This window comes from Podarcis gaigeae, assembly GCF_964106915.1.
Source record: "Podarcis gaigeae genome assembly, chromosome: 9".
Lineage (NCBI taxonomy): Eukaryota > Metazoa > Chordata > Lepidosauria > Squamata > Lacertidae > Podarcis > Podarcis gaigeae.
Genome location: NC_139685.1, coordinates 50,477,055 through 50,500,082, shown reverse-complemented (window position 1 = coordinate 50,500,082; position 23,028 = coordinate 50,477,055). Strand labels below are relative to the sequence as shown.

The 23,028-nt window shown below is 41.1% G+C and overlaps 1 protein-coding gene and 1 long non-coding RNA gene across 4 annotated transcripts in view; one reads left to right on the top strand and one right to left on the bottom strand.

Moving 5' to 3' along the window:
* LOC310852549 overlaps window positions 1–18,313 on the bottom strand; it is a 99,247-nt gene extending 80,934 nt beyond the window's left edge. The window contains exons 1-2 of the long non-coding RNA XR_014568250.1: window positions 18,202–18,313; window positions 2,414–2,537 (exon numbers count right to left, since the gene is read on the bottom strand). This is a non-coding gene — a long non-coding RNA (uncharacterized lncRNA). The remainder of the gene's footprint in view (window positions 1–2,413; window positions 2,538–18,201) is intronic.
* The window catches only part of LOC310852477 (uncharacterized protein), a 131,560-nt gene that overhangs the window by 49,832 nt on the left and 58,700 nt on the right, over window positions 1–23,028 (top strand). For all 3 annotated transcript variants that reach the window (XR_014568112.1, XR_014568113.1, XM_083756066.1), the window contains one exon: window positions 718–801. Coding sequence is in view for 1 of the 3 variants with exons in the window: in XM_083756066.1 (XP_083612192.1) it covers window positions 718–801 (84 nt within the window). In the remaining 2 variants the exon portion in view is untranslated. The remainder of the gene's footprint in view (window positions 1–717; window positions 802–23,028) is intronic.

The window sequence follows — 23,028 nt, the reverse complement described above, 5'->3', positions numbered from 1 at the left end:
TTCTCACCCCACCATATCCAAACAAATTCAAGCAACATAGGAACCAACTGAGGCATAGTTTACTGCACTAGCATGGCATCTCTACAGGGAGGAGGCATGTGGGTGGAGGTATTGCTATACCAGTGAAGTGACCTAGTCTTAATGCATTTGAGAATGCAGTAAATTACATTTTAAGAGCATTGGTACGGTAGCAGTATTGTTTATGCAAGCCTTTAGTATGTCCTAGTTATGCCTTAACATCTTGTGCTGATTAAAAGCAGGAATCCACATGAAAACTTGAAATAATCAGTGAAAAGGAAATGGGAAAAATAGGAGCTATTTCCTTTCTTTGCATTTTATGTTCCCGCTCCGATATGAGTATCTAGCAGTCCCTTGTAGCTTTGCAAGAGCCATCTCAACTGTATGCCTTTTTAAATCTAGGTTTAGCCTTAATGTTGCAAGGATCTCTCTCATGCCCCCATCACTTTGACGACTGAGCAAAATTTGCCACAGAATCTCCTGGCATGACAAAGCCTTCCTAGCTCTGTTAGGATTCTTGTATGCGCAGTATGCAATTCTCAAACGGAATGGCTCTTATTTTTGTTACATTTTATGTAGGCCAGATCACTGAAGTGTTTCAGTTGCCAAGATCTGTGTCCTGAGAAATAATTGCGTGGGCTGTTGCAAATTTCCTCCTCCTCCTTTTTTTTAGTAAAAAAAAATGTATTGATGTTTCAGATATAAAGAGCAAAAACAGAAAAAAAGGAAGAGGGCAGCTCCCTCCACAACTTCTCGTCAGGGATCACATTTCTCATCCCAAAGGTATATTTTCCTCTTCCATTTACTGAGCTCCAATTTTTGAAATTTTATTAAACTATCAATTTTGGGTACAACAAGGCAATTCTCTTGAGGAGTGTATGAGATAATTTGAACATGGAGGAAAGTGCCTAAACAAACATATTCTAGAAACAGAGGCAGACTCTTCTTCATCCACTTTCAGTCTACCACCACCACCAGCAAGCTTTGCCTATTTTTCTGCTGCTCTGGAGGCCCCGCTCCCTTCATTTGATTGCTTAGCAGCAAGGATTAAAATTCCTTAACTACAGCAAATTTTCTTTATCCGCCTTAGAAGGTTGCCTCCATGCTTTGCTTTCTAACTTTCTTTACAAATGTACTTACTTAAAAATAAAGCTAAGAGTCCAGGCCCTCTGCTGGCTTGGGGCCCATTACATGTGTACCCCACTGTACCCCACAGTCAGTGTCCTTGACTACAACTCCCATCATCCCTGACTATTAGCAATGTTTGTTGGGACTAATGGGAATTCATTAACATCTGGAGTTCCACAGCTTCCTCACCCTTGAATATAGAGAACAAAACTTATGAGAATGAGATGGATATTCAAGAGCTGAGCTAAAATGGCCTTCCTTGTTCTGCTACCCATTTTGGGTGGTGAAGGAACAGGAGAGGTGGCCATTTTGAAAGCTACCAAATATTGGAGGAGGAAACTACTGCCATGAATATTTTTGGGGAGGGCATTTACCCTTTCTCTCTCTCACACACAGCTTGAAAATAAATCGGGGAGAATTCATTGGTGTGATCAGCAGCTGGACACCCTTATTTCTTTCCTTTAAAGACACTGAATGGCACTGTCTTAAATCAAGACACAGTATTGTCCCAATGTCTTCTGGAAGCAAAATAATGCAGTTTGCAGCTGGCTGTCCCAAACAGCTCCCCCTCTCTCTTGATGTTTGCAGACAGAAACAGTATTTCTGAACTGTGGGGAAAGAATGAAGGGTAAAGGTAAAGGTAAAGGTACCCCTGCCCGTACGGGCCAGTCTTGACAGACTCTGGGGTTGTGCGCCCATCTCACTCAAGAGGCCAGGGGCCAGCGCTGTCCGGAGACACTTACGGGTCACGTGGCCAGCGTGACATCGCTGCTCTGGCGAGCCAGAGCCGCACACGGAAACGCCATTTACCTTCCCACTGGTAACCGGTCCCTATTTATCTACTTGCACCCGGAGGTGCTTTCGAACTGCTAGGTTGGCAGGCGCTGGGACCGAGCAGCGGGAGCGCACCCCGCCGCAAGGATTCGAACCGCCGACCTTTCGATCGGCAAGTCCTAGGCGATGAGGCTTTAACCCACAGCGCCACCTGCGTCCGAATGAAGGTACTAACAGCTAAATACTTCCTGTGAAACAGTTCAGCTGCTATTTTAAGAGACAAAATACACTAGTCAACCCACTCATGATATTGACAGATTTGATAATTCTCACTGAGATATCTGGAATTTATACGGTTAAAAGGATGTAATTTTGAAATCCAATGGTATTTATTACAACACATTTCCTTTTCCTGTGTTCATTCTGACCTAAAGGTTATTAGAAGTGGGGTCTACAGATTATATATTAAACATTATAAGTATGAAGCACATACCTTGTTAATTTCATTCAAGAATATGTTTCTGTCTCAACACGATTGATCATGGTTTTCTAACATCCTCTGAAGGTCTGCAAAGCATCAGCAAGCCCATGTTGGTTGACATTTAAATCCTTGGGAGCTATTCAAACAAAATAAAGGTTCTTCTATTAATAACTGTTTTATGTAGCTGAAATGGCTCACTGTAGAGGTTGTGATGACATCCATATCCCTACTCCCAACCTTTTTATTTTCCCTGGTGCTTTCTCAATCAAGAACTGAAGTCTTGCTCTTATGAGCCCTTAGTATTTCTTAGCATCCTGTTAGTGCAGTTCTGTATTTCATAATACTGTAGATATTACCTAGCACTGAAGGAAGGCAAGTGATATGCATCTCATATACAGAATATAAGAAAGTGTATCCTATTTTTTCAATGTAGTGACAATTTCAGTCTTGAGTCAGACACCACACCTCGGGAGTTAGAAGGGCTCCCTAGGCTGCGGATAGCAGCCTGCTGCACGGAGCACGTGGAGCGCTGAAGCAGAGCGCCCTGCGCTTTGGGCAGACATTGGGCAGCCCACAAGCTCGGGGGACAGCGGGGAGGCGCAGTGCCACCATCCCGCTGTTCCCCAACCTGGTTTGGAGGCTGGCGCTGGGGAGAAGTGCACTTCTCCCCAGCGCCAGCTCCACAAGCTCGGGGGACAGCGGGCAGGTGGAGCACCACCATCCCGCTGTTCCCCGACCTGGTTTGGATTCCCCGACCTGGTTTTGGGGGGGGGGAGAAATAAAGGATTTTCCCCCCTTTATTTCCCTCCCAAAAAACTAGGTGTGTCCTATGGGCCGGTGCGTCCTATGGGACGAAAAATACGGTAGTTATTGAAGATGTTTGGTTCCCCCCACCCCAGTCTTTTACGTCTGGTTGCATTTAGCAGTTGACCATCACAGTAACACTTGCTGGGAATTTTTAAAGTAATCATACATATATTTCTGATTGAACAGCAGGTTGCCGTGTCCAGTTTATTGGACCATAGTGAATCAGGCTTTGGGGGTTGTATATATATATATATATATATATATATATATATATATATATATATTTTTGCTTTCGTATATATATGGGGCAGGTGAGCAGTTTCTTCCCTTCACAGTCCATTTAAATCGGTAAACATAGTGCAACAGTTCAATGAAAGAAGAATAAAAAATGTCAGAAAGCAAAAACAAAATACCTAAATTAGGAACCTGTAACCCTCCAGATATTATTGCTCCTCAACTCTAATAAACTCTGACTATTCATCACCCTGGCAGGGACTGAAGGGAATTAAAACCCAACACCAGCTTGTCAATAGCCTCCTTAGACTGTTGTGCTCAGAACTGGACACAGTATTCTAGGTGTGGTCTGACCAACACAGAATAGAATGGTGCCTATTACCTCCCTTGATCTGGACACTATACAGTGATGCAGCCTAGAATAGCTTTAGTATTTTTGCAGATACATCACGCTGTTGAGCTTGTGGCCTACTAAGAACCCTTTTCACATGTACTACTGGCAAGCCAGGTGTCCCTCATCTTATATTTGTGCAGCTGGTTTCTGTTTAGGTCAGAGACAGGGACTCTGTGGCCTTCCAGTTGTTGTACAGTCATCAGTCATGGATGCTTTAGTTGAAATTCTTGTGTTCGGGGGGTTGGACTAGATGGCCCTCGGGATCCCTTCAAAACTCTACAATTTAATGTTTCTACAATCCTTTGGCAGGAGGAGCTGCCATACTGAAAATTCATTTGGAAGCTATTCCAAGGCTGGTGATTAATATAAGGAATATCCATTATGCCCTACATTACACTTTTTGTAGAAAATGGGCTAAAATAAGAGAGAGATTGCAACCTTACCATGAAGATAGCAGTCCTCAATGGATTGTCTTACTTCCTTTAACAAAACCAGGTGGAAAGCTGAAGCCATCCCTGCCCTACACTCCTCTGTCTAGGCCAGAGAGATTTATATAACCCTCTTTCTGTCATGATTAGTCTCAGCTGGGTCAGCTTCTGCAGACTTAAATTAACCCCAGATGGACCAAAAAGAGGAACATACCTTTTGACAATCCATTCTTTAGCAACAAAAAGGATTTCCTCCAAGTGCTAATTATTGCTATGGCTGATTTTTTTTTTTTTGGAGGGCCTAGATTGCACGCACGCACACACACACATTTCAGTGGGGCACTTTTGAATATAATTGTTACAATATAATTATGGAATACAAAAGCTTAGGCCATAATACATTTGCTGGTCTTTAAAATGCCACAAGACTCTTGTTTTTGTTGTAATTATTGCAATTTAGTATGTGAAAAGATATTTTTAAACAAAATTTACATTCTGAACAGTACTAGACAGTCATAGATGAATGAAATTCAAGTACTACTCTATCATTTTTAGTTTAGAAGGAAACCTAGTGTGGTATAGTGGTTAGAGCACTCAACCTTTGGTTTCCATATGTTGTTGGAGTACAACTCCCACCACCCCTGAGGTCTGGCCTTCCTAGCTAGGAATGATGGGAGTTGTAGTCCAACAACATCTGGGGAGCCAAGGTTGAGAAAGGCTGGGTTAGTGTGTCAAATGAGGACTTGGGAGACCAGGGTTCAAATTCCCACTTGACTATGACACTTGCTGGGTGACCTTGGGCCATTCACTGTCCCTCAGCCTAACCAACCTCACACAGCTGTAACGGGGATAATATGAGGGAAGAAGTAAACCATGCACTCCACCTTGAGCTCATTGGAAAAAAAGGTAGCTCAGTTGGTTAGAACGTGGTGCTGATAACACCATGGTTCCAGGTTCAATTCCCACATGAGACAGCTGCATATTACCTGCATTGCAGGGACTTGATCCTCAGGATCCCTTCCAAATCTACAATTCTACAATTCTATGAAATACAATCAATCAATCAATCAATCAATCATGTCTGTGCATTTGCAGCTGGGCAAAAACTGCACAATTATGGATACCATCATTTATAAAATTCACATCTCTTGATTGACTCTATTTTATTTGTATATTATTTGCTGATTTAATTATTTCATTGTTTGAAGGCCACAACACTTGCAAGTGCACACACTGCTGTGTGTGATATATTGCCATGAAGCATATCATGGTGTGGCATGGGATTTTGAAGAAGAAGAATAAAAATAGTTCTCAGGTTTTAAAATTATAAAGTGCTAGAATTTATCTTTGGCTTTGCAAGTTCCGCGGAAGCATTAAAAGAAGTGGAGAAGACATATAACACGAATTAAAAGATGCTACCTTTAGCAGAAGAGCGAGAGCAAGAATGATTGACAGTAGGAGAGTGGAATGAAATGTTGGGCAGGGTTAGAATGAGTGACAGGTTGAGAGTGAGACAGATGAAAGTGAGATAATGAAGGCATACTAAAACAAGCACATCCGTTGAGAAAAAAAGTTCTGTATAGGAAATTAGAACTATGAGTATTCTGTATAAAATGACTACATGTTCTAGATGCTATATTTCTGGATTCTAAGGTATCAGATCCAGACTGGAATCCTGGCAAAGGGGCTTTTACGCATTACCCTACACCATTTTCCCCATTAAAGTTGTCACTGCCAAGCTGCTGTTTGCCCCATATGTGAATGAAATTTTCAGGTATTATACAACTACCTGTATGTTCTCTCTTCCACCCACCACCCAATAAATCTCTGCTTCAGCATACAGTAGTAGGATTGTCTTTGCACTGTTCAATCAAACAAATGTTTACAATGCACTTGTTGGCAGTTATGGGGAATATATACAACATTAAGAAACACTGTAGAAAACTAGCAGTTGACTGGACGGAATAGCTTCAGTGGAATACCAAACCATTTAAAATGCCCCCAGCTACCCCCAAAGGCTACCTATTTTTTAGAATGTGTTGATTTTTTAAGATCTGAAATTCTATGGCACAGCTGGGATTTAATCAACCCTGTCGCACAAATCTCATGGCCTCATTTCTGTACTGAAGTTTTTGTTGAGAAAGAAAAAGGAAAGAGAACTAGGGGAGCTATCTCAAAGGAACTAAAAGCAGTATTGGATGTATCTTCCCTGCAGGCACCCACTCCCCGCAAAATAGGCCAGAATTTACTTTACGTCAAAAGAAAACTGCTGATCTGGAAATAATAGTACATTCCGGAAAGGCCCAGCTGTCACCTCTCACCTCACAGCTGCTCTACATTATTGCAACAAGGAAACTAAACAAAACAAAAGCTCCAAAAGTATTATGGCGATGATTATTCCTGTGGCAATACTGCATCTCCATGGTATTTGTAATTAGTAATTTTCTTCAACAGGGTTATCAGGGATTAAAAAATTACTTTGCCTTGGCAGCTCACTGGTAAGCAGGAATGATGTTCATTTAGGCACCAGTAAATGCATCAGGGTCGATTTACCATCCCTATCCCAACCACCGTGGAACCAGCCTACAGATGGACACCCAAACATGTGTAAGCTCCTGTATGAGGTATCCAGAACCCTGGAAAGTGGAAAAATCTGCAATCACACATGACACCAGTCTACCTGTTCCACAGACTCATCCATACTTAAATGAATGCCTGAAGATGGTTATTATCTTCCATGGTCATATATGCCTAGGACAATTGAATAGGAAGAAGTGAGGCCAGACATTTGTCCCAGGACAGTCAGGAAATGGTCTGCAATGGACCAAAGGACTCCAGTATTCTGAAGGCCAGGCCTGTAAAGACAGGCAGCCCAGCTCAGGATGCCTGGGCTAACCTTCCACATCAAGTTGAAGGAAATAATAGCAGCCCCAGTTAGAGATACCCTGGAACTGAGAGGTAGTCAGGATGAAGACACTACAAATGGACATAAAGTACAGGCTGTAAGCTGTCTCTCTATACATGAATTTGAAGAATTTATAGACTTCAAACAGACAAATATAAAAAAACATGACACAAGAGAGGAGGAGTTGGTCAAGGAATTGTTTCAATCAGCACATTTTATCTTAAACATATATTGCATAGTGCATGCATTTTATAGTTTCAATGAATATAAAAGGGGAGGGCTTTTGGGCTAGGGGAGGGATCCTACTGGCAGAAGATGGAGGCAACATTTGGGCCATCGCATCTCCCAGAGCAGTGCGCAAGATTGCTCTGAAAGCTGCAGGAAGGAGTTGGCAAAGGTCACCTCTATCACATTCATCGACAGGATATAAAAGTAATAAATCAATCAATAATATATATATAGGACATCCCTTCCAGTCATCTTCTAAGCAAGGCCTGTTAGTACAGTGGTACCTCGGGTTACATACACTTCAGGTTAAATACGCTTCAGGACTCCGCTAACCCAGAAATAGTGCTTCAGGTTAAGAACTTTGCTTCAGGATAAGAACAGAAATTGTGCTTTGGCGGCGCAGCGGCAGCAGGAGACCCCGTTAGCTAAAGTGGTGCTTCAGGTTAAGAACAGTTTCAGGTTAAGAACGGACCTCTGGAACGAATTAAGTACTTAACCCGAGGTACCATTGTATAAGATTTTATTCTGCAAATCCCTTTTTTCTTGTTATTAATCTTCAGCCTTTAGGAATGGGGTAACTTATAAATCTAAACAAGCAAACCAATCTACCCTTACCCTTGTAGGCTTCTAGGGGGTGGGAGTTGGGGGGGGGTAGGAAGCAGAGTAGTTGGGAGTTTTGTCCCTGTGGTTTTAACCAGCTTCACCTCTCTCACACACTGCATGCCAGCAGACAAATCCAGCAGGACTGAGCAGGTGCCATCTCTGAAATCTAGTAGGATTAGGTTTTACTTGTAGTTTAACAGGCATCGAGATATATTATCCCCTGAAACATTTCAATGTCAAGCTCTTAAAGATTTATCTAGCTTAAACAAATCATAGGGCGTTGCTAAGGGAGATACGGTAACAGAAGTGTTGTAACATTTCCGATGAAGGCATTGTTGACATGTCAGGTTTATACGGATGGCATTTGATGTGATTTCCTTTCATATGTTGCAGCAGAGCTTAGCCTTCCTTTCCAAACAAACTGTAAAGATACCTGTCAAACATTATAGAGAACCTTGGAAGTGAGAGTGCTTGGTGTTTGTGCTAGGTCAAAAACAGAGAATGAACATTTGGCTCCATATGCCCGAAGCAGCTTTTGTTGTTGTTGTAAGACATAGTAATTAAAATAAAGGGGGTTGTTTTATGATAGGATTTTGGAGCAGGGCTTTCCCTAATAACCTTGAATAATAAAAATGACTGTGTGCAGCTGATTGAGGAATTAAAACATACACTGGATCTGACCTGCCAAGATTATTCTCTGCAAACTCTAACATGTCCAGTATATTGACATTCGTGAAGGTCATGCTTTAAAAGAAAAGTGAACCTCAGATACAGTACATACTCATTGTGCACATATTAAAGGCACATAATACATTTCTTATATTCTGCAGCAAAGCTGAACCTTCTCCAAGACCTAGAGTGTCATATTTATTAGAAACCCGAGGAAATCAGAAAGTGCTTCCAGAGGTACTTCAAAGAACTTTATTTACAAGGGCCGCAAAAAGCCTCAGAGGTGGATCAATTTCTTAAAACTAATGGATTACAAAAAATACCCCTGGAAATGAGAACAAACCTGAACTGTAACATTACACAGCAAGAAATTGAAAGTGCCATTCAAAATCTTCAACTTGGCAAGTCCCCAGGCCCGGACTGCCTAACCTCCAAATACTATAAAGTTTTAAAGGACTATTTGATACAACCTTTGATGGAGGTTTGCAACCAGATAATGGAGGGAAGGAAGGCACCGGAAACGTGGAAAGAAGCTTTCATCACATTGATACCTAAATTAGAGACTGAAAAGACCCAACTTAAGAATTACCGCCCCATTTCACTCCTAAATGTGGATTACAAAATTTTTGCTGATATTTTGGCAAATAGACTTTAAAAAGTACTAAATGAAGTGATTCACAAGGACCAGGCCGGCTTTCTCCCTGGTAGGCATTTGTTTGATAACACAAGAAACATTATTGACATTTTGGAACTTCTACAAACAAATCTGAACACCAGAGCGGTTTTGATTTTTGTTGATGCAGAGAAGGCCTTTGATAATATTTCTTGGATGTTTATGAAGAAAAATTTGGAAGGGATGGGAGTGGGGCGGGGGTTCGAAAATGGTATAGAAGCAATCTATACAGAACAAAAAGCTAAATTGATAGTAAACAATGTGGTGACAGAGGAGTTTAAAATTGAAAAAGGGACACGTCAGGGGTGCCCTCTATCCCCCCTATTGTTCATCTCAGTTCTGGAGGTGTTGCTAAATATGATTAGAAAGGACCGGTTGGTTCAGGGAATCGAGGTCGGAGTGAAACAATACAAATTGAAAGCATTTGCAGATGACTTGGTATTAACTCTTCAGGAACCAGTCTCCAGCACTAAAAGAGTGTTAGAATTAATTTCTGATTTTGGTCGGGTGGCGGGGTTTAAGTTAAATAAGCAAAAAACCAAGGTTTTAGCAAAAAATTTGACAGTTACAGAAACAGATGAGTTCTCCAAAGAAACGGAGCTGAATGTGGTTAAAAAAGTAAAATACCTAGGGGTGTACTTGACCTCCAAAAATTTGAATTTGTTTAAAGATAACTATGAGAAATGCTGGTCAGAAATCAAAAGAGACTTGGAAATATGGTCAAGATTGAAACTTTCCTTGTTAGGCCGAATAGCTGCTGTAAAGATGAATGTATTGCCGAAAATGTTATTTTTGTTTCAGGCCCTACAGATCGTGGACAAGGTGGAATGTTTTGGAAAGTGGCAGAAGGATATTTCTAAGTTTGTTTGGCAGGGCAAAAAGCCCCGAATAAAGTTTAAAATATTAACTGATGCGAAAGAAAGAGGGGGATTTGCCCTGCCAGACTTGAGGCTATATTATGAATCTGCAGCCTTCTGCTGGTTGAAAGATTGGATTTTATTGGAGAACACTGACGTCCTAAATCTGGAAGGGTTTGACAATGCGTTTGGGTGGCATGCATATTTGTGGTATGACAAGGTTAAAGTGCATAAATTGTTTAAAAACCATATTGTCAGAAGAGCAATTTGGAGGGTCTGGATAAAATACAAAGACTTACTGGAGAGTAAGACTCCGAGGTGGCTCTCACCGGTGGAGGCCAAGGCACGTAAGAGACTTAACATGGAGGCCCATTGGCCTAAATATTGGGAAATAATTGAAAAAATTGGAGACAATTGGAGGTTGTTAAGTTTGGAGAAATTGAAAACTAAGGTACGAGACTGGTTGCACTATGCGCAAATTCAAGAGGTATTTAAAATAGATAAAAAAGTTGGATTCCAGGTGGAAAAATCGAAACTAGAGACTGAATTGTTAGAGCCAAAAAGTAAACTACTTTCGAGAATGTATAATTTGCTGCTTAAGTGGAATACACAGGATGAGACAGTCAAATCCGCCATGATAAAATGGGCGCAGGATGTGGGGCACAACATTATGTTTGTAGACTGGGAAAGGTTATGGAACACCGGTTTGAAATTTACGGCATGTACTGCCCTGAAGGAAAATATTATGAAAATGGTATACCGGTGGTACATGACCCCAGTCAAGCTAGCTAAGATATACCATCTGTCTGACAACAAATGTTGGAAATGTGGAGAGGCGGAAGGGACATTTTTTCATCTCTGGTGGACCTGCCCGAAAGTGAGGGCCTTCTGGGAAATGATCCACAATGAACTAAAAAAGGTACTGAGATTTACCTTACCTAAGAAACCAGAGGCCTTCCTTCTGGGCATGGTGGACCAGAGAGTGCTTAAGAAGGACAGAACCTTTTTCATGTATGCTACCACAGCAGCAAGGATCCTGATTGCAAAATATTGGAAGACACAAGATTTACCCACGCTAGAGGAATGGCAATCGCAGTTGATGGACTATATGGAATTGGCTGAAATGACTGGCAGAATCCGAGACGCGGGAGAAGAAACAATTGAGGAGGACTGGGAAAAGTTTAAGGACTATTTGAAAAAACACTATAAGCTGTATGAATGTTAAAAAATGCACCTTTCAGGAAATTCTAGCTTCAGCAAATGTAAGTTAATGAAATGAAAATTAAGACACAAGAATTCAGAGGTAAAATAATGAAACAACTTTATTGTGTTTAATATAAAACATACAAGAATTGAGTTACAGTAAAATTGAAAATAGGGAACATGATAAAATGGAAGTTACAATAAGTTTTGAAATAAGTTAACAAATTGCTGATGCTTTATAAGACAGAGAACGCAGGGTTCGGAGGATGTGGGGAAGTCCTATAGATTAGATGGAAAAAGAATATGGAAATTTGTTATTTTTCTACTTTACTTTCTTATAACCACTCTTTATTCTTTTTTCTGTATTTCTGCATTTCTAAAAAGCAATAAAAAATATTTTTTTTAAAAAAATAGAGTGTCATATTTATTGCTTATCCCCAAGGATGGGGATTTAGCATTTGGATAGCTAATAGGAACAGAATGTTTTCATCTATGACTAATGCAATGGCTAAGTGCTGGATTCCAACTGGAACCCAGACCTATTGGGAGAAAACAAATTGGGATATTAGGAAGATAACACTGGAACTTCTCTTAACCCTGTCAAAGTGGGAACACAGCCATCTTTCCAGAGATGTTCTCCAGTGACAATCCAGAAGTATCTGATGGTTCTCATTCAGTATATCAAACTCCCATTTGGGATTGTTTTTGTTTTAAGTATGCATGGACTGGGGTAGATATGAAAATCACTGGGAATGTGAATAATTACAACAACAATAAAGGGAGCATATCATGCAATAGAGTGAGAAGCTGTCAAAATGAATTGTGAGTTATATAAGATGAAGACATGGGGCAAATCTACACTGGTCAGTTATAACATTAAAAATCCGTTACAAAAATGTGACACCAGAGGATGTTGTAGAGCAGCGATCCGTTGTCAATGGAAAATTGCATTGGGAGCCATATTATTGTTTTATAAGCATTTTTATCGATCAGTGTAGACCTAGCCTTGGTGTAAAATAAATGATGAGATAAGAGCCATGTATCTGTAGATCTGTGAAATAAGTTAGCATTCTAAAATTAATCCACACAGTATTTCTTTTTGAATGTTCTCTGCCTGTGGTCCAGGATAAAAAGAAGGCTAATGTGGTAATGAGTAAAAACCTCTTGGTGATGCCTCTTAACAGTTGCTATATGGGCAAAAGTCCACAGGAGGAGTCCTCACCTAGGGTAGAGGCATGGTTGATGATAAGAGACTGGGACTTTACAGTGGCTGCGCTAATATTGTGGAATACTTGGCTCATGAAGCAAAGACAGCGCTCTCTCTGCCTGCTTTTACCAGCTGGTAAAGATATAATTTTAGGCAGGCTTTTGTCTACTAAGTATTATCTGAGAAGGCCATTTTCATCTGTGGTAATTACCACTTTATGTAACTTATGTTTTGTTTGCATCTTATTGTATTTTGATGTTAAATTGGATCTGTATATTTGTGTGTATGTACGTTTGTCATACGCAATGGAAAAAGCAGTAGAAACAGCTGAAGAAACTTATTTTTCTGTTACATTTCCCCCCAAAAGCTCAACAATTTTGGGGTCTTCCTTTATGAAATATTGCAGCCCGAGTGTTTTAGGTTATCTATCCTTGTTTTTGAACTTGTTTCTAAGTCATTTTTTATAAGTTCTTTTTTTCTGGAAAAAGAAACTAATAAACAAGACCAACAATTATAATAACTAGTTGTAAACCAACCTGTGTGGTACAGAGAGACTAGAATGGTGGAACAGGAATTTCTATATAAAGAAATATAAATCAATCCTTAGCCAAAGCATGTCTGTGTTGGGGCTTTACATTAAGGAGATTCTGACTCTGGGATATAATCCAAAGGAAGTAAGGAGTGGAGTGGAGTGACAAGGAGCCAAGTAGACTAGAAAGACGATGACTTTCCTTCTGTTCCTGAGAAGCTGGCAAGTGCATCAATCTCCAATTGATTTCTCTTCCAAAGGAGGCAAATGTGGTAAGCTACCTAGGCTGCAGTTCAGAAGGTTCAGTATTGGCTATGTTGTGACTCAACACACCCATGCAACACACCAGATTCTCCTGATCTGGTAGGAATTGAAAGTTTTCCAGATTAGTTTGTGATTTTGCTTTGGCAACATTTGGCTCTCCTTCATTGGAGGTTTTAATTGAGATTCCTGCATTGCATGACCCTCTATAATTGTACAGTTCTATGAACATATAGTACTGGCTCCCCCCCGTCACAATTCTACACCCCCTCACCTGTGTCTTTGGCTTTGTGTTCTGCTTCTGCTCAAGGCCATCTAAGGCCCAACATTTGACATGGTTGCAATTGAACAATTGTATCTCAGTTTAATAAGCCAAGATACGTGCAAGACTTTAGCCTCTTCTCTCCTCCCATTGCTGTGCCTGAAGGAAATGAGCAAGTGTCTTATTAACCATGGTTTCCTGTTTCACCCAAATCAGCAAACTATGGTTGCCTAATGCAGAACACAGTTTGAAGTGGGTTTATGCTCTTGGATTGTTACAATAACCATAGTTGTCCATTTCAGATGAAACAGGAAACAGGTTTATTAAAGACTGCCCACTTTTCATTCAGACATGCTGTGGAGAGGGGACAGAAGATGCTGAGCATGTGGGCAGGCCTTGTCCATAGCTCAGTTTATTAAACTATAGGATGATCATCCAAACCCATCCAATGCCTCACAAATATATTCGAGAAGTTCAATATTGTCAACCAGCTGAAAAACTGTGAAAAGATCAGGTTTTCTGTTTATTAATTACAACACTTTTAAACAAATCTAATGCTAAGCTACCTCAACTTTTAGCAGTTGTCCTTTACGTTAAAGGACTGTGAATCAGAGTGACTTTAAAATTGCTCATTATTTGTGAATCACTATTTTTAAACAAAGGAAAAACAGGATTTATTGAGAGTATGTGTACTCTATGTCTAAATTTATTCTCTAAATGAGCTTTCCTCATCTGTTTTTTCATCTGTAAGGAACTAAAACTAGCTGAAATATTGCTTGATTCACCCCTCTTATTAAGCATTGAAGCCTTGGCTGTAATATGAATACATCCATATGCTGTTTCCCTTTCTCCCATCTGGAATTATAGCAAAGCATGCTGAGATGTTACCATGGCTATGTAATAACAACCAATTGCATTTGACTGTCTTTCTGCCATACAATCTGTTTTGAGTTTGGAATATTTGCTGGAAGGAGTGATGGCTCTATGACTTCTGAGTCATATTTATTAAATGCAAAATGTTTTCACAGAACTCCTCTTAGAACCATAATAAAACAACGAAGACCAAGTAGCCAACCATCTCCTATAATAGGGTGCACTGCCATGTAGAATGTGTGTGGGAAAGCAGAACCATGTGTGCATGATTAAAAAAAAAAAATCTCAGTATGAGGAGCCAGAGTAGCAAATTCAGGGTTTGTTTAATGACAAGGAGTGAGACTTTAACACCAGTGTTGGATTAACATTCAGGCTAAGCATGTTATAGGACAGCGTCCTGGACAAACTGAGGTCACAATGTTCTTGGAATTTGAGGTGGGCCTCAATATGAAGTGTGAGGACACTCTTAGGTTAGTCAATGCTAGTAGTGAAGAAATGTCAACTAAACTCAATCAGCTTGTGTAACAGTAGGGCCATAGTCCATGTGATTTTAACTGACCAATTATTACAAACTGGTCTGTCCTGGTGCTCAGGTTAGTCATCTGCATGTCTTTTAAGACAACATGGAAGCTAAATAAGCAAAACATCCATGCATATTCAATTTAGAAGGGAGGAGTGTGATTTTTCTACCTATAGAAAAATGACATTATTTTCTCTTTCATATATAGGCTTTGTTTTCATGCACTCTATAATTTGAGTTGTCGCATTTCTAAAGTGGCTAGGCTGGCTTCTTTTTGTAGTACAAACACACTGCCCAAATTGGTAATCCTGTAAAAACACCAAATTAGGAGACTACAAATTTGGGGGCTTTGCAGTCCAGTTTGAGCTAGAAGATGTTGTTTTGCATGATATAATCCCAGTTCTTTCCATCTGTGGAACAATTGCTGGTGAGCGCCTTCCTGCTTTTTGTTTTATACTCCATTTTTATCTACAGGCTGTTTCACAAAACCTTACTGGGACCAACCCTGGCTGAGTCAATGTAAAGAAAATGTTTGTATCCCATGTCAAAGCCTTTGAAAGATTCTCTCAGGTTAGGACATGGTGGCTGTTTTATGCTCAGAAGTAATATCTTGTCAGCAACACAAGGAGGAGACTCTTCATGTATATTACAGCAGGGGCAGCCAATGTGAAGCTGTTGGACTGTAATTGCCAGGAGCCTCAGGCAGCATGGCCAATGGTCTGGGACAATGGGAGTTGCAGTCGAACACCACCGGGGGGACACCATGTTGGCTGACCCAGGATTATTATCAGTACTGTACACTGTTGGATAATATAGGTTTATGTGACTAGGAATGAGCCCTGTATCTATGTATCTGCCTCTATGACAGCAGCTCCAAAATACAGTGAAGCAAGATGTCTAGTGTTGTGTAATGGTTATAGGGGTTGCTCGTGCGTAAGTTGCCGCCACTCCTGGCTAGGTTACCTGGTTGAACCCTTTCTGTCTGGACAGCCCTTCAATTCGTGGCTGTTTCAGTCGCTGGCAGAATCCGTCAGTGGGCGTTTCTTGAACTTCTTCCAGCAAAGAAGTTCTTTGACGCCAAGTCTCCTCCTACTCTCACTGCGCGGAAGTCTTCTGCGCAGGGAGGGTGTGGGCAGCGGAGCACCCGTGCTCTCTCCGCTGGTCTCCGGTGAAGAGTCCTGGAGCCTCCTCTCCGATTCCCCCATCTGCCCCCCTTCTCCACTGGTGTTACGCTGATTTCCTTCCCCAGCAGATGGGCTGCCTCTCTGCCTGCTGGGACCCTCTCCGGCATCCCTCTGGAGCCTTGCCTCCGCCTCTGGCTCTGATGGCAGTTCCCTGACACGTTGCTTCCTGTGCAGAACCTTGTGAACCGTAGATACTATGCAGGTTCATATAGTTGACAGTAAGAGAAAGGGGTGGATTCCCTCCACCCAATAAAATAGGCAAAGTCAGCTTGATCTGCCACACTTGCTATTAATAGCATTATGCTATTGCTACTGAGGCAAAAGTCACTGCTTGAGCCTCAACAGCAGAAGTCCGTCTATGTCAGGTGTCAGCAAACTTTTTCAGCAGGGGGCTGGTCCACTGTCCCTCAGACCTTGTGGGGGACTGAACTATATTTTGAAAAAATAAATAAATGATGCAAGAGCACCACGAGCCCCAGTGACTGCTTAACCGTGTCTTGCGAGCAGCAGGGGCTGGTGGCGGCGGCGGAGGGACGATGAGCAGCACACAAAAGGGCTCCAGAGAGGGGCTGCTTAAAATGGTGGCCGCTCGAGTGCTGCTGGCACCAACAAAGCTCAGCCCCCTTCCTCCTCTAGGCAGGGCAGGGAGAAGCCAGGAGGAGGGAGGGAGGAGGCGCTACCCCCACCGCCATGTGAAGGAAAGAGTACGTGCACTGGCGATCCACGCAGCGATTTCCGGACTGTCCACAGGCCAGATCCAGAATGCAATGGGGCCTTAGTTTGCTGACCCATGGTCTACATGATCAGACAAGCTGAACGGCCATCAAAAATGTGCACTTTCATGCTAAGGCTTGAAGGACGACCTTATTCTTTGTCCCCATGACCATTATCGTTTTTTTAAGAGATGCCTGTTTTTCAGAAAAGTGCCTTGTTCGATGATGATGGTGGTGGTGGTGGTGATGATTTATTATTTATACCCCACCCACTCTATTCTCTATCACGTAGATGCTGATTTCACATTTGTAGCATTTTTTTCTACATTAGATGCTTGATATAGGTTGATTGGCATCTAGGGCAGAGACATCGGTGATAGAGATCAGTATCCATTAAATTAAATCCAATCACCTATGTGACTTCCTTCTAATTGTAGGCTTACTATTATCTGCAAATATCATGTCTGTTAAAGAACACAACAAATGGCATTTTGTGGACCATGATTGTAGCAAAACGGACGCAAGGGGCCAACAGCTTAAGAGCAACACTTTTCAGAGAGACACTGATATATTACCTCTCTCTGAAATCAAGCGATCTACAGTGCCAGCTACAATAGGACCCCCGCTCCTTGTTCTGCATGCCTCAGCCTGTGCGATGCTCTAATTAATTTTGTTTTGTTTCAAGAAAGAGCTCTCCAAGTTCAAGCTGGTGCCAAGGGCAAGTTCAGAGACACAGCCAAGGAAGATAGAAAGGAACCGGCACTTAAAAGTGATGTTCTCCAGAAGGCACAAAATATGTAAAGGTCTAAATCTAAAATATTCAGTTATGTATGCCTTGAGCTTATTGCTCAACCTGCACTTCCCCGTTTCTCCCTTCCCTGGTGCCTCAAGGGGAATAAAAATTGATGAAACTACTTCCGAGAGCTGTTGGCTGTGTTTGGTGCTAGTTGGTGCACGTTCATCTCTCCCTGCCCTCCCCTCTCATTCACATTTATTAGTTCAGTGCCAAATTCACTTGGCTCACACAATGAAAGAAATATTATCTTTCTTTAGACACTTCCCATTCAGGCTACACTCCTCAAAGGCACCTCTCTTAGCTGGTGCATTGAACTTTGCTGGACACACCAGCCTGCACTTTATTTCATTTTACTAATTGTAGTGGAATCTGAGGAATACTAGATGATTTGTGGGGTGAAAAGCTTCCTTGTGGATAGCTCCACAGCAGTGCCACAAGGAGCGATTTAACTCACCTTCCATCTGGTGACCATAAATGTGTGCAATATCCAGTTCCTCATCAGGAGAAACCTGATTCTTCAGTTGGAATAGGGACACTGTATATATAATCTTAGAGGCATTTTCTTCTGGAAGAAAGAGAGGGAAAGCTAATGAACAGTTAAATCATTTAAGAATAATATTTCTCATGCATAGCATGTCCAAAGTCATTCTCATTTTTATCTTGCTTATCTTCACATTGGCCAACAGAGAAACTGCTGTCATTTCCAGGAGGGGAGAGTGAGTATGTGTTTGGGTCCTGTTGCAGGTTTCCCACAGGCCTTTGTGTCCTTGTAGGCCACTGTGAGAACAGGATGGTAGGCTACAGCCTTTAGTCAACCAAACCAGAGCAGTCAAAAATGTGGAAGGTGGAAAGTACATTAACCTAAACCTTGACTTCCAGGCTTTGATGCAGCTCCTCTACACAGAGACTATGTATGTACAAGAAGTTTTGTTTGAAGGCTCTGCTAATGTGATCTGGAATACTCTGAGGTGCAGGGTTCCTAACAGTCTAGCAAGAAACTAGACACATGTCTAACTTACATGTACAAACATGGTTCTGGATTAAGCCACATACCATATCTCATGCTATCATATAGATATTGAGCAGAGCATTAAAAGACATTGTAACCTCAATCACAACCACCCACAACTACTATTACTAAAAATTTATAAAGCAGCAGCAATGTGTTTTATAACATTGTTATTCTGATTGAATCCTATATTGCCACACATTATACGCTTAATAAAATTATAGGGTGAGGAAGATTACAAAACCAGTGCTTAACTTATTGATGTGTTAAAGAGAGCATGTATTGTATAACAACCTAGACTATTATTAATAATAATAGTAGTAATAAGCAGCTGCTAAGTAAAAGAAAGCACATATTTACTCAGAAGTAAATTAATGGAACTCAAAGGGATGTATTCTCAGGTAAGTGGATATAGGATTGCAGTTTAAGGCAACACACCAGTGGTGTAAGCCCCATTGGCCACAGTATTACTTCTGAGTAGAATGGTTTAGGATTGTTTTTAATCTGGTGTCCAAAACATAAGAACAACTTTTGGCATTTGCTTGGTTTGTTTTTCAAATTTTAGTTGAAGACCAGCTCATATAAAAATTATTGATAATGACTTGAAGATCATGGTACAAACAGAAATTCTAATGGAAATGCCAGCGATCCTGACACGAATGGCGCCAGTATAAATACTTCCAAACTGACAGCTACAAGCCCAGAGGCAAAATAAAAGCAAGTCTCTATCTTTCTATCTTCTTTTTTTTTTTTTAAAAAAGCCCTGTTTCTTGGCCTTCTGTTACTGGTGATGTCTCACCTAAAGTGTATCCAGTGACTCATCTTCCAATTACTGTTGCTGTCATTCTGGTCCAAATTAAGAGACGCTTTAGAAAATTAAAATAACCCAGTTGTGAGGCCTTATGAAAGCTTTGCTCTAAGCAACCTCTCTTCTCTCTGTTTATGCTTAAGAGGCTTTTGGATTCACGTGTAAAATACATCCCAGGAACAGCACATGGCCTTTGCCTTTGAAAATAAGACAATGAGAGAGTTGCTTTAAACAGGAAAAGCCTTTCTTTCAAAATAACCATTCACTCAATATCATCTTAAGCTATTTTCTAGGGTACGTCAAATATGTTGAGATGGACATGGATTGCTGTTACTGCAGAGTGATTGGATTCAAGATATTGTTGAGGAAAAGGTTTCACCTGAATTAACTTCGGGCAATCTGATGCTTTGAAGGAAAAAGAGAAATCTAGCAAAGGTTCCTCACTGTGCTACATATTCACGAGAGCTTTGTGCATATTCACAATGTATCCTGAAACCTGAGAAGCAGGTACAGTGGTACCTCAGGTTAAGAACTTAATTCTTTCTGGAGGTCTGTTCTTAACCTGAAACTGTTCTTAACCTGATGCACCACTTTAGCTAATGAGGCCTCCCACTGCTGCCACGCCGCCAGAGCACGATTTCTGTTCTCATTCTGAAGCAAAGTTCTTAACCCGAGGTACTATTTCTGGGTTAGCGGAGTCTGTAACCTGAATCATCTCTAACCCGAGGTACCACTGTATGCACTTTGATGAGGTACAATTAGCTCTAGCTCAGATGTTTATAAGACAAAAGCTTTTTCTACAGTCAGAACACATTGATTCCAATGCTCTGCTCCTCACTGCTATGCATTTCTCATCTCTGAGCATGGGTTCTGTGTGCATACAGCCTCTATGTGTACATCTTGTACACGCATGATCAGGGACCCTGCTTCTTTGAAGGGTTCCAGATCATGCATACAGAACCTATGCACATACAGCTAAATGCAGGGATGAGGGATCTGTGGAACTCAGGATATCAACAAGGCTGTGAAAGTTGTGTGATGCGGTTATGGCTGTAGCTATGAGGTGCTTTCCTATATATTTACTTTCCTTAGTCTGATCTGATCAGAAAAATGTGTTGATGGAAGAAATGTTGGTGTCCTCCCAAGCAAGGCTCAGAAAAGAACTGTGGGGCTTTGCAAAAGCCAACCTCAAAGCAGAAGTGAGTTTTACATGCCCCTGAATTCTTCTGCAGTTGGGATTGAAATCTAAGGTCGAAAAGAATTGCTGGCTTCTTCCACTATGCAAAGCAGGGAACAACGTTACCCACCATTTTTTGTCCCTGCATCTATTCATTTAATGCAAAGATTTCATTTAAATACAGGCAGATTTAAGAGACTGATAGATTTCTCCAGGCCTTGGATTCACTCAGGAAAACTCTCCACAATTTTCTGAATTCTGTGTGTGGAAGATCTTACATAATTTCCAATGCACAGAGCTGTATTTCCCCCAGAAAGGCAATTCATCCTCCCGATACAACCTCCAGAATGTAGGTCTAGCTGACATCTGGCAAGTCAAGTTCCGCCAAACACACAACAGTATGTTATTTGCCTCCAGATAAAGTCAGGCCAGCCTTAGTTGAACATTTAATAAACAATTTCCTAGTGGAAACCACACATAACTTTACAAGGCTAGGGCTGCATCAATAAATCCATCATTCTGTTTTTAGATAAACATTAACAGAGATTAGAGAGCCAGGTCACCCTCTGAACTTCCATTCTTGTGTGAGTGTGCTGTCAACAATCAAGCTGTATAAACAAAGGTCTGTGTGTGCCTGTGCAGCAAAACGACTCCTCTCTCTGTTGCCTCAGCTTCACTTTAGCAAGGGCGGAGCAAAACTGGAAATGTCTGTCTCCTGCAAGACAAAATCTGGAGGGGAGCCAAATTCCACTGGTCCTACAGCTTCAGGGAGGAAAGAGTTGTAAACCAGCAATTAGTAATCCTGCTACTAAGAGGAAAGATTGCTGGGAAGTATAAATAGGGTCACTGTTTATACACAAGTTAAACTAGGAAGTGATCTGATTATATTGCTGCCAAAGCGGCATGAGGGGGGAAAAGAGCTCAGCTTGTGAGAATCACTGGGCTAATTCACATGACTCTTTCAGCAGGGCAAAATGTTGTTTGACTCGGCCTGCGAGCTGTTCTACACATGGTGTCAACTGAAGGCTAAGGGAAGTTTTCTGGCTAGCAGTACTTCAGAATGCAAGTGGGTTGTGTGTGTCCTATTCTTGAATTTTCTTGAATGTGACAAAGCCAATACGCTGGGAAGAAAGGTCCAGCTTAGTATACAATACAAATGGAACAATTTAAGCAGGGCTTTCAGAAATGTGGCACACTCACACCCCAATCTACAGTGGCACGCCTCACATAACGTGTAGAATGGCTTGGTTGGTAAGGTGGAAGTGATTTATCTGATAGCTTTGTTATATATACATGAGGTTATTATTGGTTGCTCTATCATAGTCTACTCAAGGGTGGGAAGGAGGTAGATTAGGATCGATTGGTAGATCTCTGACTGATCTGCAAAAGATTAACAATGGCAGCAACAAAATGATTTCCCCCACCTAAATTAGGGTGCTGAAATGATGACGATGAGCCAGGAGTAGCTTTTGGGTGAAAGGACTGGGCTTGCTTCAGTTCTGGTACTGGGCGGTGGGGGTGGGTAGGCAATTGCTAGGCTCAAAATTGTTCTTTTATTCTAACAATATGTCTTTTGCAGTTGGTACTGACTGATACTGTAGATCTGGGGGTTCTAGTAAAAATGAATTAGATTTGACAAGCATACGGTCTGCCTACCATTGTTCTACTCGGAATTGTGGTGGGCATGGCCCTTTTGGTTCTTGGGCAGATGTCTTTTGCAGCACTCATTATTAAATCCCCTTCACTGTGCGCTCAAATTATAGCTTGGTCAGCACAGATACAGCACACTGGTGGATCAAAGGTGGCATTTGGGAATGCAATGAAATAACCAGATAAAAGTTGAACAAAATGGGGGACAGAATGGATCGGCAAGGGACTTCCTAACACTAATGTCACAGGGCATAAAATGCTGCATTTATAAGTACTATATGAATAACATTTTCATTCAGTTTTTTTTTAAATAAAAAAGATTAAGTCCAGTCTTAAGATTCAGTATGGAAACCAAATAAGTGATTGATCAATAGAATGAAATTGCACAAAGTAAGTGTTTTAGTCTCAGAGTAGATACTCATTGTGTGAATTGTAAGTTAGACATGGGCCCTAGGAAGGTGGTTTTCACCCTTGAAGCTAATAGCAAAGAAACAGTACATGGTCAAAAGAGGTGTTTGAGCTTATTAGGTAATTTAACCACTAATACTAACTTCTCATCCATTCACCACTGGTTTTAAAACAGGTTTAAAACAAACACAACAGCCAAGAAAATTAACAGAAAAATTACAGTCACCCG